The sequence below is a fragment of the Narcine bancroftii genome, chromosome 1 (genome assembly GCF_036971445.1).
Source record: "Narcine bancroftii isolate sNarBan1 chromosome 1, sNarBan1.hap1, whole genome shotgun sequence".
NCBI lineage: Eukaryota > Metazoa > Chordata > Chondrichthyes > Torpediniformes > Narcinidae > Narcine > Narcine bancroftii.
In genome coordinates, this window is record NC_091469.1 from 491,029,830 (window position 1) to 491,045,785 (window position 15,956).

Consider the following 15,956-nt stretch of genomic DNA (forward strand, 5'->3'; position numbering starts at 1 on the left):
CATCAAGTTTGCCCCACCATTCAATCATGAGCTGATCCATTTCCCCGCTCAGCCCCACTGCCCGGCCTTCTCCCCATCACTTTTGATGCCCTGGCTAATCAAGAACCAATTTTCTCTGGGAGAAACAGCTTCTCCTCATCTCTGTCCTAAATCTCTCTGAATATCGAGGCTGAGGTTCGTCGCTTGAACATGCAGCGCGAGAGGGATAATGTGACATGCAAGCAGTAGGATTGGACCTGAACTCGGTGCAGAGCCCAGTGCAGACATTAACATAACATAACAATTTACAGCATGGAAACAGGCCATTAGGCCCTTCTAGTCCGCACCGAACCAAACACCCCTTTCTAGTCCCACCTCCCTGCACAATGCCCATAACCCTCCATCTTCTTTTCATCCATATACCTGTCCAACCTTTTCTTAAATAATACAATTGACTCCGCCGCCACTATTTCTCCCGGAAGCTCATTCCACACGGCTACCACTCTCTGAGTAAAGAAGTTCCCCCTCATGTTACCTCTAAACCTCTGCCCCTTAAATCTTAACTCATGTCCTCTTGTTTTAATCTTTCCTCCTCTTAACGGAAATAGTCTATCCACATCCACTCTGTCTATCCCTTTCATAATCTTAAATACTTCTATCAAATCCCCTCTCAACCTTCTACGCTCCAAAGAATAAAGACCTAATCTGTCCAATCTCTCCCTATACTCTAGATGCTTAAACCCAGGTAACATCTGGTAAACCTTCTCTGCACTCTCTCCACTCTGTTTCTATCCTTCCTATAATTAGGTGACCAGAACTGCACACAGAACTCCAAATTAGGCCGCACCAACGTCTTATACAATCTCAACATCACCTCCCAACTCCTATATTCCATGCAATGATTGATAAAGGCCAGCATACTAAAAGCCTTCTTCACCACCCTATTCACGTGAGTTTCTACCTTCAGGGAACGATGTACCGTTACTCCTAAATCTTTCTGCTCTTCTGTATTCCTCAATGCTCTCCCATTTACCACGTATGTCCTGTTCTGATTCTTCTTACCAAAATGAAGCACCTCACACTTATCAGCATTAAATTCCATCTGCCTTTTTTCAGCCCACTTTTCTAAGCAGCCCAAATCCCTCTGCAATCCTTGAAAACCTTCTTCATTATCCACTATTCCACCTATCTTAGTATCGTCTGCATATTTACTAATCCAATTCACCACCCCATCATCTAGATCATTAATGTATATAACGAAAAACAATGGGCCCAATACAGATCCTTGAGGCACACTACTGGTCACCGGCCTCCAACCTGACAGACAATTATCCACTACCACTCTCTGGCCTCTCCCTTTCAGCCAATGTTCAATCCATTTGACTATCTCAAAATTTATACCTAAAGACTGCACCTTCCTAACTAACCTTCCATGTGGTACCTTATCGAAGGCCTTACTGAAGTCCATATAGACAACATCCACTGCGCTACCCTCATCCACATTCCTAGTCACCTCTTCAAAAAATTCAATCAGATTGGTCAAACATGACCTTCCTCCCACAAATCCATGTTGAGTGCTCCTGATCAGATCCTGTCTATCCAGATGTTTATAAGTACTATCTCTAAGAATTTTCTCCATTAATTTACCTTCCACAGACGTCAAACTTACAGGCCGATAGTTGCCAGGCTTCCTCCTCGAACCCTTTTTAAATAACGGAACCACATGCGCAATGCGCCAATCCTCCGGCACTATCCCCATATCTAATGACATTTGGAAAATTACCGCCAGAGCCTCTGCTATTTCCTCCTTCACTTCTCTCAATGTCCTGGGGAAGATCCCGTCTGGTCCCGGAGACTTATCCACCTTTATATTCTTCAAAAGCCCTAAAACTACATCTTTTGTAATCTCTATATTCCCCATATTTACCCAATTTGCTTTTTTTATCTCACATCTCCCAATATCCTTCTCCTTAGTGAATACCGAAGAAAAGAAACTGTTCAATATTCCCCCCATTTCTCTAGGCTCCACACACACTTTTCCACTCTGATTCTCTAAGGGACCAATTTTGTCTCTAGCTTTTCTCTTACCATTAACATATTTGTAGAACTCTTTTGGATTAGTTTTCACCCTGCTTGCCATAGTTTTCTCGTACCTTCTTTTAGCTTTCCTAATTCCTCTCTTAAGATTCCTCTTACATTCCATGTATCTTTCAAACATCTCCTTAACTCCATGCTTCTTATATCTAATGTACGCCTCCCTTTTTCTTCGAACCAAGTTTCCAATATTCCTTGAAAACCACGGCTCTCTCAAACCTTTTGCCCCTCCTTTTAACCTAACAGGAACATAAAGCTTTTGCACTCTCAAAATCTGATCTTTAAAAGACTTCCAATCTCTCTACTACATCCTGCCCATAAAACAAATTGTCCCAATGCACACCCTGCAAGTCCTTTCGCATCTCCTCAAATCTAGCTTTTCCCCAATCAAAAACCTCAACCCTTGGCCCTGACTTCTCTCTTTCCATAATGACATTGAAGCTGATGGCATTATGATCACTGGATCCGAAGTGCTCGCCAACACTAACCTCCGTCACTTGACCCATCCCATTTGCCAACAGTAGATCTAACACTGCTCCTTCTCTGGTCGGCTCCTCTACATATTGTTGTAAAAAACTATCTTGCACACATTTCACAAACTCTAACCCATCCAGTCCTTTCACAGAATGTGTTTCCCAATCTATATGTGGAAAATTAAAATCTCCCATAATTACAACCCTGTGCTTATCACAAATATCCACTATCTCCCTACAGATTTGCTCCTCTAGGTCGAATGTCCAGTCCTATGCTGCGTGTCACAATGACTTCCTGTCACTATTACCTGCTGCCTCCAAACACCAATCCAATTCTGGAACCTGTTGGCAATCAAGCATCGGATCTCTCATGCCTTTAAACCTCTGGCCTAAACTATCATGGGAGACCTTATCAAAACACCTTTTGAAGTCCAGAGTACGTTACAGCACAGAAACAGGCCCTTGACCCTTCTAGACTGTGCCAAACCATTTTTACTGCCTAGACAGTCTATACTGCTCCATCCCTCTCCCATCCACATACCGGTCCAAATTCTTCTTAAATGTTGAAAATGTCAGCTGGCAGCTCATTCCACATCCCCACCACTCTCTGTGTGAAGAAGTTCCCACTCATGTTCCCCCTAAACTTTACCTCTTTCACCCTTAACCCACGTCCTCTGGTTTGTATCTCACCTACTCTCAGTGGAAAAAAACTTCCCTACATTTACTCTGTCTATCCCCTTCAGTTTTAAATATCTCTATCAAATCTCCCCTCATTCTTCTACTCCAGGGAATAAAGTCCTAACGTGTTTAACCTTTCCCTGCTACTCAGTTCCTGAAGGCAACATCCTAGTAAATTGTCTCTGCCCTCTTTCTATCTTATTGATATCTTTCCTGTAGTTCAGTGACCAGAACTGCACACAGTGCTCCAAATTAGGCCTCACCAATGTCTTATCCAATTTGACCATAACATCCCAGCTCCTGGACTGGAAGTCACCATGTAAACCACATCACTACACTACCTTCGTCACTTTAAAAACACTCAGGTTTGTGAGGCATTATCTCCCCATCATGAAGTCCTGGCTCTTAAACAGTCCCTGGTCTTCCAACGGAACCTGAATCCTGTCCCCCAGAATCTTCAGGAACTTCTTCACCACTGATGATCCGCTCATCGGGCTGACATTCCAGGCTTGGATATTTTTGATCACAAGGACATTAGCTCTCCTCCATTCTTCTGGAACCTCTTCCGTGGCCAACAAAAAGGTGGACTTCTCTACTGGACTTCCCTTGCTTTCCTTTGTATTCTTGGCCATGCCCTGGGAATTTATCCTCCGAGAGTGCTCCAGTATTTCTTGTGCTTCCTCCTTCCTGTGCTAGATGGTCCACAATATCAGTGACCCATCCTGAATCTTCCCAGCCCCCATGTCATAGAACATTCCAGCACGGTACAGACCCTTTGTTCCACGATGTTGTGCCGACCAATAAACCTCTCAATAATCTAAACTTTACTGACCTCACACCCATAACCCTCTATTTTTTTTTTAAACATCCATCTTTCCTTCCACACTGTTAAGTAGCTGACCATTAACCCTGTACATCAAAATGCATCACCTCACATTTATTCGTATTGAACTCCATTTGCCACTTTTCTGCCCAACTCTGCATCCTGTCTATATCCTCCTGTAACCTTCAACAACCTTCAGCTCCATCCACAACTCCTCCAACTTTCGTATCATCTGCAAACTTACTGACCCATCCCTCTACATCTTTGTCCAGGTCATTTATAAAAATTACAAAGAGCAGGGGTCCCAGCACCGACCTCCAGGCAGAATACTCTCTGCTTTCTTCCTACAAGCCCATTTTTTATCCACAGCCAAGGTTCCACTGATCCCGTGACTCATGACTTTCTGGGTGAGTCTCTCGTAGGGGAACATTGTCAAATGCCTTACTAAAATTCCTGTCGACCACATCTACCCCCCCCGACCCTCATTAATTTATTTTGTTACTTCCTCAAAAAACTCAATTAGGCTTGTGAGGCATGACCTTCCCACGCTGACTATCCTTGAGTAGGCTGGACTTTTCCAAATGCTCATCAATCCTTTCCTTAAGAATCCTCTCCAATAGTTTACACCCCACTGACGTAAGATTCACTGGTCTATAATTCCCAGGATTCTCCCTATTACCTTTTTTAAACAAGGGGACTACATTTGCCATTCTCCAATCCTCCGGCACCTTCATAGCTACTGGCCCAGCTCTCTCTCCCCTCACTTCCCACAGCAGCCTGGGGTATATCGCGTCGAATCTCAGGGACTTATCAATCCTAGTTTTTAAGAAGATCCAGCGCTTCCTCTTTCTTAACCTCAACATTGTCCAGCACACGGGCCTGCTCTGTACAGTCTTCACATTGTCCAACATTCGTCCCCCTGGTGAACACTGAAGCAAAATATTCATTTAGAATCTCCCCTCCCTCCTGGCAAATTATCCCTCCATTATCCTAAAGTGGCCCCACCTTCACTCTAATCATCTATCTGCTCCTCACCTCTTCATAGAACACCTCGCCAAGACCTTTCTTAAACTCCTTCCTGGTTACCATGTACTTCTCATGTGCCCTTCCAGTTTCCTGCTTCCTATATCTAATCTATGCTTCCTTCTTCCTCTTGACCAACTGCCTCACCTGCTTCGTCAACCATGGTTCCCTTTTCCTACCATCTTTTCCCTGTCCCAGTGGGACAAACCCATCCTGAACCCAATCCCTAAACTTCCTCCACATTAGATCTGTGCTTTCACCCTTGAACATCTGTTTCCAATTTACTCTCGCTAGTTCCTGTCTCATCCCACCCTCATTAGCCTTTCCCCTATTGAACACTTTCCCATTTCATCTGCTTTTATTCTTATCCATCGCTATGTTAAAGCTCAAGGAGTTGTGGTCACTACCACCGAAATGCTCCCCCACTGAGAGGTCACCCCCTGACCAGGTTCATTCCCCAGGACCAGATCCAGTCCGGCCTCTCCTCTCGTTGGCTATGTCAGGAATCCTTCTTGAACACAACTGACAAATTCAGCCCCATCTGTAATGTTCTGTGGTTCTCTCTACCCCTCTTGCGGTCAGGAGGTCCTTCTCCCTGGGGAATGCTGCTGAGAATCAATTAGCCAGGATCTCCCTCGTGTCTCCTGGCTTCACACACAGATCACCCCTTTGGTCCCCGAAGGTGTAAATAAAAGGATTTGGGATTTTCCTTCATCCAAGGTCAGGCCACAGGCTCTTTCTATCCTAGTTTATTACACGTTCTCCTAAATTCCCAATAAATCTCCAAGGATTCATTCCACACCAATCTGACATTCACGTCCATCTTTTCCCCGGTTAGCCCTTTATTATCGAGGAATCCCTAAACCTATCGCCTTTGTTTCTTAGTCTTAAACGTGTCAACCCTTGGAAGAATTCTGGATTATATGAGCAGCAGGTCAGAACTGCGGGACCATTAGACTCTTTGCCAAAATCTCTGACTGTGTCTGAACCTTCCAGCATCACATTGCTCACACAATTTGCACTGGGTGTGAGAATCGCAGAAGCCTCATCACCTCCCAGGGGGACGTCCATCACTGAATGTTTTCCCCAATGGACCCTCAGGAGGTCAAATGGGGTCAAGGCCAAAGGTAAACCCACAGCGATCTTACTGAATGGCATAGCAGGGTCAAGGGGTTGAACCGCCCTGTCTTTCCACCATTCGCCCACAGTTTTAGCAAAGATTTGTCTGGTGACTTAAAACAATCTCTCTCTCTCTCTCCACTCCCTCCCTCTCTCCTTCACACCTCCATCCACCATCTCTCCCCCACATTCCCCCTCCCTTTTTCTCCCACCCCCACCCTCTCTCCACCCCCTTCACCCTCCCCCTCTTCCTTACTCTCCCTTCTTCTCTGTGCTCTCCCTCTCACCACCTCCCCTCTATCCTCTCCCTCTTCCCCCCTCCCTTTCCTCCCCTCCTCTGCCGTCTCTCATTCTTTCCCCCTCCCCTTCTCTCCCATCCTCCTGTCCTCTCACCCTTTCCTTTTGCTCTCCCACCCCCTCTCTCCCATCCCACTTACCTTCCCCTCCACACCCCCGGCTCCCTGCTCCCTCCTGCCCTGATCCTCCCCATCTCCTGCCCCTCTCCTCCCCCCGCAGGTTACTAACTGCCCTTCTGCTGATGCTATTATCGCCAGCCACCGTGGTGATCCTGGGCATCTACGTGTACCACGAGCTGGCCGAGCAGCCGGTCTCAGCATTGGATTGCTGGCAGCTCTTCCTGCAGGCAGTGGCCGAGTCCATCCTGGACCACCACCTGTACGGCTCCATCGTCTACCCGTTCGCCGCGCTCTTGCTCTACCCCTGCTGGCTGCTGCTGTGGAACGTGGCCTTCTGGAAATGAGAGCAGTGGCCCATGGCTCACTCACCACCCACCTCACCCCATCCCCAGGCTTCCCCAACCCCAACCCCATCCTCACAGGGGAGCACAGGGGCTCGAGGCCAGGGGAGTGGGTGGGCAAGACTGAGGGTCCATGGTAACCCTAGGCAGCTCTGCATCAACAGAGCAGCCCAAGGTCGGGGGGGGGGGGGGGGGGGGTCGCGGTGAAACAACAAAATAAAGTTGTTCTGCACCCACCTTGTGCCTGTTCCACTGATCATCCCATCAGAAATGTGGACTTTCCCCCCCCCCCCACCCCCCTACCCCCCAATGTCTACATCGGACACTCCCTCACCTCTCCCCTCTTTAATTGCCTGTCTTCCTCTTCCACCCCTCCTCTCTCTCCCTCCCCCTTCTCTCCATCCACCTTCTCTCCTCTCCCTCTCCCCTTCACCTCTCCATCCACCTTCTCTCCCCCTCCCTCTCTCCCCTTCACCTCTCCATCCATCTTCTCTCCCCCCTCCCTCCCCTTCTCTCCATCCACCTTCTTTCCCCCTCTCTCCTTCACCTCTCCATCCACCTTCTCTCCTCCTCCCTCTCTCCCCTTCACCTCTCCATCCACCTTCTCTCCCCTCCCTCTCTCCACCTTTCCATCCACATTCTCTCCCCTCCCTCTCTCCACCTCTCCATCCTCCTCTCTCCCACCTTCTCCTCCCTTCCTCTCCCCCTCCTTCTCTCTGCTTTCTAACCCCGTCCCACTCTCCAACCCTCCCTCCCCCTCTCTATCTTGCTCTCCCTCTCCCTCTCCCCTCTTCTCTCCACTCCTCCCTCTCCCTCTCACCTGCTCTCCTCTTCCCCTCCCCTCCTCCTCCCTTTCCCCTTCTCCCCCCTTCAGCATTTAAAAGTTACAAATACAGCACTAGTCAACAATTCAGACTTGTCACACAAAATATGTTACCAATGGAAACCTGATCATCTCCGTCAATACAGTCAACCCCTTGGGGAGCCAACTGTTCCCAGAGACCCTCCAAATGTCCGTGAGCACCGGGTGCTCCTCCAGGGATACACAGGCACACAGGAGTTCTCAAAAGAGGAGCAGACAGTCAGCTCGACTGCCCTCTGTCTAGACCCATGGATGGCCATCTTGGTCAGGTCCAGTACCAGACTGACGAGGACAACCCTCGACCGACACTCCCTCCTCCATAACTGGGTGCCCAAAGACCAGGAGCGTGGGCCTGAAATGCAGCCAGAACTTGAAGAGCAACCCCTTCGAGCAAGGGGCTGTACCCCTGCGCATCTCATATCTCCGTGAAACACAGTCTCAACCAAGTGCTGAAGTGTCATATGGCTGGTGAGTCCATGAATTAACTCAACTCGTGACTAGACCCACCATCTTCTTGTTTTGTGGGCAGATCTCCCTTGCATTTTCACACTCGCTGTAACAGCCAGGGTATCATCGCTCCCCACGCTCCAACCATGATAGTTGAGGACAAATATGATGACCGTATTCTCGTCTTCCAGTGATGTGAAAGAATTCCTGGCCGTAGGGGTCGTTGAATTCACTGGCCTAGCACAGCTCCTGTAGGGTCCAGGTCTGGAAGACAGGTCTGGCATATTTACGTAAAACAGACTCGACCACTGTATCCCCAGCAGGAGGGCATGTCTCATATGGAACGAAGTCATGCTGACTCAGTCCTCTCAGAGCACACCATCCCGTGTTGCCCACGTCGAAGCGAGAGTCCGGGATGTGAGTCCTTTATCTGGATGAGGAGATTAGCAGAGTGATGAACTTCACGATCTGGCTCCCTGCCAATCCGTCAAAGCCTCCCGAACTCCTTGAAGGTGAGGCTGAGGCTCCCAGGCCTTCAAGAGGCCGCCATAAAGTCTTCGAAAACTGCCCACTGAGTTAAGGCCGGAATGGCGGTGGATTCACTGATGTTAAACATCGAACGAGCAAATTAGGTGAAAGACAGCCATTTTGTGGTGGAGTAAATCCGCCCTGGAAAACTGACGGTTAATTGCAGGACAGAGCTTTACTCACAAGCAGCAGATTTATTCTGTACAAGAGGTCTGTCCGAGGACTCCCCCACCACACACACAAACCACTCTGTCCTGCCCCTTCCCCAGTACCCCCTCCCTCCGTCCCCCTTCCCGTCCCCCTCCCTCGATCCTCCCTTCCCAGTACCCCTTCTCCAGTCCCCCACCCTCAGTACCACCCCCTCCCCAATACCCCTTCCCCAGTACCCCCTCCCTGTCCCCCTTCTACAGTCCCCAGAATTGGAGGGAGGGAGTGGGAAAGGAAGGGACAGAGTGTGGAAATGGAGCGAGGGACGAGTGGGAGGGGGTGGGACATGGAGGGTGAAGATGGATGGGGGGAGGGTTGGGAGAGGGAGTGAGAAATAACATTTCCACTTGGTATGCTGGAGGAGCTCAGCTGGTCTCCAAGTGTCCAAAGGAGGTAAAGATATATTCCCGACATTCCGGGCCTGAGGCCTTCTCGTAATGCTCGGTTAATTTAATCTGGATACTCGCAAGAAGTGCCCGTGGGGTGAGACTGAAGGAGGGGGCGGTACTGAGGGAGGGGGGAACTGGGGAAGGGGCAGGTCTGGGGGATTTGAATGAAGGATAATTCAGTGCCCATTTGAAAGAACTCAGCCCATCGAACACGTTCAGCGTCAGTCGCAAAATATTCGTCATTTATTATTGACAGAAATCTACAATATTGAACAGGTCGGCAGAGAGAACCAGCAACACAATAAATCGGGATGTGGTGGAAGGTCTCAGCCTGAAACAAAGATTCTCCACGCTGGCTGACTTGGATGAAAAATTAAATTTTGGAAGTTATACACGTAGAAAGGCAAAAATAATTGTAATGAACAATTCAAAACTCAATTCCGATGCCTGTGATGTAAAATAGTTAAGTCTGCGAGAACATTCAGTCATCTGGACAACATCTGTGATGGGGACAGATCAATCACCCTCAAAACTGGAAGTTTATTAATAAAGGGTGAATAAAGAAGTTTATTAATGATTGGTGCAACGGTTAACACACCACCATTACCACGCCAGTGTTTGGGACTAGGTTCGAATCCTGCGCTGTCTGTAAGGAGTTTGTACGCTCTCCCCGTGTCTGGGTGGGTTTTCCACAGGGGCTCTGGTTTCCTCCCACCATTCGAAATGTACCAGGATTTAGGTCAATTTGGGTGTAATTAAACAGGTTTAAATGGCCAGATTCAGCTTCTACCGTACTGTAAATAAAATCGTTTTTAAAATGTAAAGTGCGTTTGAAGTTTTGGAGAGAGCGAAGCGTTTGCTCGAGGATAGAAATCAGTGTTGGAGCTGGCTGAGAGAGTCACCTTTACTGGATAATCTGGGCTGATCTGGCTGAAGGAATAATAATTCTGGGGATTGAGTTCAAGAGTAGAGAGGTCATGTTGCAAATCTGGTGAGACCACATTGAGAGTATTGTGTTCAGTTCTGGTCACCTCATTACAGGAAGGATGTGGAGAGGGGGCAGTGGGGATTCTCTAAGATGTTGTCTAGTTTGGAAAATAAGTCTTATTGGGCAAGGTTAGCAGAGGCTGGGATTTTTTGGAGTGTAGAAGGATGAGGAGACTTAATAGAGGCATAGATAGGGTGGACGGCCAGCACCTGTTTCCCAGGGCCAGGAATAGCAAACACAAGAGGACACGTGAACAAAGTGAAGGGAGGGGATGTCATAACATAATAACATAACAATTACATAACGGAAACAGGCCATTAGGCCCTTCTAGTGCGCACCGAACCAAACACCCCTTTCTAGTCCCACCTCCCTGCACAATGCCCATAACCCTCCATCTTCTTCTCATCCATATACCTGTCCAACCTTTTCTTAAATAATACAATTGACTCCGCCGCCACTATTTCTCCCGGAAGCTCATTCCACACGGCTACCACTCTCTGAGTAAAGAAGTTCCCCCTCATGTTACCTCTAAACCTCTGCCCCTTAATTCTTAACTCATGTCCTCTTGTTTTAATCTTTCCTCCTCTTAACGGAAATAGTCTATCCACATCCACTCTGTCTATCCCTTTCATAATCTTAAATACTTCTATCAAATCCCCTCTCAACCTTCTACGCTCCAAAGAATAAAGACCTAATCTGTCCAATCTCTCCCTATACTCTAGATGCTTAAACCCAGGTAACATTCTGGTAAACCTTCTCTGCACTCTCTCCACTCTGTTTATATCCTTCCTATAATTAGGCGACCAGAACTGCACACAGAACTCCAAATGAGGCCGCACCAACGTCTTATACAATCTCAACATCACCTCCCAACTCCTAGATTCCATGCAATGATTGATAAAGGCCAGCATACTAAAAGCCTTCTTCACCACCCTATTTACGTGAGTTTCTACCTTCAGGGAACGATGTACCGTTACTCCTAAATCTTTCTGCTCTTCTGTATTCCTCAATGCTCTCCCATTTACCACGTATGTCCTATTCTGATTCTTCTTACCAAAATGAAGCACCTCACACTTATCAGCATTAAATTCCATCTGCCATTTTTCAGCCCACTTTTCTAAGCAGCCCAAATCCCTCTGCAATCCTTGAAAACCTTCTTCATTATCCACTATTCCACCTATCTTAGTACCGTCTGCATATTTACTAATCCAATTCACCACCCCATCACCTAGATCATTAGTGTATATAACGAACAACAATGGGCCCAATACAGATCCCTGAGGCACACCACTGGTCACCGGCCTCCAACCTGACAGACAATTATCCACTACCACTCTCTGGCCTCTCCCTTTCAGCCAATGTTCAATCCATTTGACTATCTCAAAATTTATACCTAAAGACTGCACCTTCCTAACTAACCTTCCATGTGGTACCTTATCGAAGGCCTTACTGAAGTCCACATAGACAACATCTGGCATTATGATCACTGGACCCGAAGTGCTCGCCAACACTAACCTCCGTCACTTGACCCATCCCATTTGCCAACAGTAGATCTAACACTGCTCCTTCTCTGGTCGGCACCTCTACATATTGTTGTAAAAAACGATCTTGCACACATTTCACAAACTCTAACCCATCCAGTCCTTTCACAGAATGTGTTTCCCAATCTATATGTGGAAAATTAAAATCTCCCATAATTACAACCCTGTGCTTATCACAAATATCCACCATCTCCCTACAGATTTGCTCCTCTTGGTCTCGGACCCCTCCGGGTGGTCTATAACCTCTCCTTTCCTACTCCTCAGTTCCACCCAAATAGCCTCTGTGGATGTGCCCTCTAATCTATCCTTCCTAGGCACCGCTGTAATATTTTCCCTGACAAGCAATGTAACCCCACCTCCTCTTGCCCCTCCGACTCTATCAGACCTAAAACAACGAAACCCAGGGATATTCAGCTGCCAATCACATCCCTCCTGCAACCATGTCTCACTAATCGCTACCACATCATACTTCCAAGTATCAATCCACACCTTCAGCTCATCCACCTTTTTTACAATACTCCTGGCATTAAAATATATGAATTTCAGAGATTTCCCAATTTTTAATCCCTGTTTTCCCTCATCTTTAAGAACAACATTATTTACTTTTCCTGCCAATTGCCCTTCATCTTCTTCCAGAGCATTTCCCTTCTCTATCACCTGCCCATCCATATTCAAATACTTACTACAAACTTTCTTTGTTTGCATTCTAACCTTCTCCTTACTGCTCTGTACTATTTTGTTCCCTCCCCCCAACCATTCTAGTTTAAAGGATCCTGAGTAGCCCTAGCAAATACCTCTGCCAGGATTCTGGTCCCCCTGGGATTTAAATGTAACCTGTCCTTACTGTACAGGTCACATCTCCCCCAAAAAAGGTCCCAGTGATCCAGAAACTTAAAACCCTGCCCCTTACTCCACCCCTTCAGCCACGTGTTAATCCTCCACCTCATTCTATTTCTATTCACACTGTCACGTGGCACAGGGAGTAATCCAGAGATTACCCCCTTTGCGGTCCTTCTTTTTAACTCCCTACCTAACTGCCTGTACTCACTTTTTAGGACCTCCTCTCTATTTCTCCCTATGTCATTGGTACCTACATGTACCACGACCTCTGGCTCCTGTCCCTCCCACTTTAGGATATTTGGGACACGAGCAGCAACATCCCGGACCCTGGCACCAGGGAGGCAAACCACCATCCGGTTCTCCTTGCTGCGTCCACAGAATCCCCTATCTGTCCTCTTAACTATGGAGTCCCTTACCACTATTGCCCTCCTCTTTCTGAGCTACAGGGGCTGACCCCGTGCCAGAGGCACAGCCACTGTCGCTCCCCCCAACTTTGATGTCCTCCTCAACAGTACTCAAAGAGGCGTACTTATTGTTGAGGGTTACAGTCGTAGGGCTCCTCTCTGGCACCTTACGTTTTTCTGTCCCTCTCCTAACAGTTACACACCTTTCATCCTCCCGTGGCCCTGGCGTGACCACCTGGCTGTAACTCCTGTCTATGACTTCCTCTGTTTCCCTAACCAGCCTGAGGTCATCGAGCTGCAGCTCTAGTTCCCTAACACGGTCCCTAAGAATCTGTCAGGGGAAATATTTTTACACAGAGAGTGGTGGGGACCTAGAATGCCTTGCCAGGGGTGATGGTGGAAGCTGAAACAGTAGGGGCATTTAAGAGACTCTTAGACAGTCCCATGGATGGAAGAAAATAGAGAGTTTTGAATTTTTTTAATGAATACATGAGTCGGCACAATATTGAGCGCTGAAGGGCCTGTACTGTGCTGTTGTGTTCAATGGATAGTACATGAGGCCATGGCCAGACGTGAGTGTGGGAGTGAACTAGTTGGCCACTGGGAGGTCCCTGTCACCGGTGCGGACGGAGCGAAGCTGCTCAGCAAAATGATCTCCCCGTCTGCGACCAGTCTCTCGTTAGTTGTGTATTTTTACCTTTGCTGTATAAAGGACCGTAACCTGCTGAGTTTCCCCAGATTCGTGTTTTTACTTCAACCACCGTGTCTGCAGACTTTCGTGTTTTACTTGAGGAAGGATGTACTGGATTTAGAGGCGGTGCAGAGGAGGTTCACCAGGTTGATTCCAGAGATGAGGGGGTCAGTGCATGAGGAGAGACCGAGTTGTTTGGAATTGAGAAGGATAGAGACAGTACAAAATCATGGAAGGTGTTGATGAGAGAGAAGCAGGAGGTTGATTCCACTGGGAGGTGAGACTAGAATTAGGGACAGAGTCAAGATTCGGGGTTGTAGATTTATGACGGAGATAAGGAGGAACTGCCTCTCCCAGTGGGTGGTGAATCTGTGGAATTTGCTGCCCAATGAAGTGGAGGTGACATCAGTAAATGTATTTCAGAGAGTTATTTTGCATTGTCGGGGAATTAAGGGTAATGGGGAACTGGTGGGGTGGTGGGGGGGGGGGGGGGGGGGGGAGGTAGAGCTGAGTCAACAGCCAGATCAGCCGTGATGTCACTGAAGGAATTAGTAGGCTCGATGGGCTGAGTGGCCTGTGTTCTCCATCCCAATCCTTGCTTCACCAATGTCCCTTGTCTGGAATTTATTCTGGTAAATCTCTCCCAACACTCTGTCCCTCCCCTCTGTGTGCAGGGCCAGGCCCAGGACTTGCTGCACGACTCCAGCAGTGGCTGAACCTTTGGGTCAACGTTGGACAGCCGATGCCTCTAGTCTGTCTGCTCGGAGCAGCCTGCCATTACGAGATCAGCGGTCGGCAGTCCCACTTGCTGGTGACCGTCTCGGAGCTACAGCCAGCGCTTGGCCAGAGTGGACGTCCGAGCAAGGCAGTCAAAGGTTCAGAGGTTCCGGTCAGCCTTTGGTGGGACCTGGGTCCATCGATGCTGTGCTCGCCTGGCCAATTCTGACCAGCCAACTGCCTGGTGAGATGTCCGAGCGCAGAATGTCCAGACCGTAACCACTGGTTACGTGGGGACGGGTTGAGGCTGTGCCACCATTCCCCATCCCACCAGACCTGACCACCGGTGGTTCACACATGTGGCAGCAGCAAGATCCCTCGGGCAAACACCGGCTGGGCGTTGCTTAGTTTTCCATGAGCTTCCCGATTCGCAGGTGTGGCTGGTGATCATCTGCAGGATGCCAGCGCGAGCAGGTGCTGGTGGGAGCATGTCTTGGGGTGGGGTCTTAGCCTGCTGGGGATCCTAGCTCCGCTCCCCACACCGGCCGGGGCCGTCAGTGACAGTTCTGGCACTGTGGATGGCATCGCTGCCCGTTCACCAGGCACCGGCACCCACCGCTGATGTCTCCTGGACCCTGGGGAGGGGGGAGGAGGAAGGGACAGACCATCAGGGACCACCGCAGAATTAGTCAACGGGCCCAGGTGGCACAACAGTTGACCCCCAGCTGTTGAATGCCCTCTGACCCCCAGCTATTGAATGCCCTCTGACCCCCAGCTGTTGAATGCCCTCTGACCCCAAGCTGTTGAATGCCCTCTGACCCCCAGCTGTTGAACCCCCCTGACCCCCAGCTGTTGAATCCCTCCAAACCCCAGCTGTTGAATCCCCCCGATCCCCAGCTGTTGAACCCCCTGACCCCCAGCTGTTGAACCCCCCGACCCCCAGCTGTTGAACCCCTCCCGACCCCCAGCTGTTGAACCCCCTTGACCCCTAGCTGTTGAACCCCCCGACCCCCAGCTGTTGAACACCCCCGACCCCCAGCTGTTAAACCCCCTGATCCCCAGCTGTTGATCCCCAACTCCCAACTGTTGAACCCCCCTGACCCCAGCTGTTAAACCCCCTGATCCCCAGCTGTTGAACCCCAACTCCCAACTGTTGAACCCCCCTGACCCCAGCTGTTGAACCTCCCTGAACCCAGCTGTTGCTTCCCTGAACCCAGCTGTTGAACCCCCCTGACTCCAACTGTTGAATCCCCCGAACCCCAGCTGTTGAATCCCACGACCCCCAGCTGTTGAACCCCCCGACCCCCAGCTGTTGAACACCCCTGACCCCCAGCTGTTAAACCCCCTGATCCCCAGCTGTTGAACCCCAGGTGTTGAACCCTCTCTGACCCCAGCT

The 15,956-nt window shown here is 49.0% G+C and overlaps 2 protein-coding genes across 3 annotated transcripts in view; one reads left to right on the top strand and one right to left on the bottom strand.

Moving 5' to 3' along the window:
• The window catches only part of gpaa1 (glycosylphosphatidylinositol anchor attachment 1), a 35,506-nt gene extending 28,369 nt beyond the window's left edge, over window positions 1-7,137 (top strand). Inside the window, exon 13 of the mRNA XM_069915135.1 lies at window positions 6,706-7,137. Within this exon, the coding sequence (XP_069771236.1) occupies window positions 6,706-6,949 (244 nt within the window). The 3' untranslated portion in view covers window positions 6,950-7,137. The remainder of the gene's footprint in view (window positions 1-6,705) is intronic.
• A 3,964-nt stretch (window positions 7,138-11,101) lies between these two features.
• The window catches only part of shrprbck1r (sharpin and rbck1 related), a 95,033-nt gene continuing 90,178 nt past the window's right edge, over window positions 11,102-15,956 (bottom strand). The window contains exon 15 of one of the 2 annotated variants that reach the window (XM_069915133.1): window positions 11,102-15,195. In XM_069915133.1, coding sequence (XP_069771234.1) covers window positions 15,115-15,195 — 81 coding nt within the window. In that variant the 3' untranslated portion in view covers window positions 11,102-15,114. The remainder of the gene's footprint in view (window positions 15,196-15,956) is intronic. The other variant, XM_069915134.1, reaches the window with a different exon arrangement.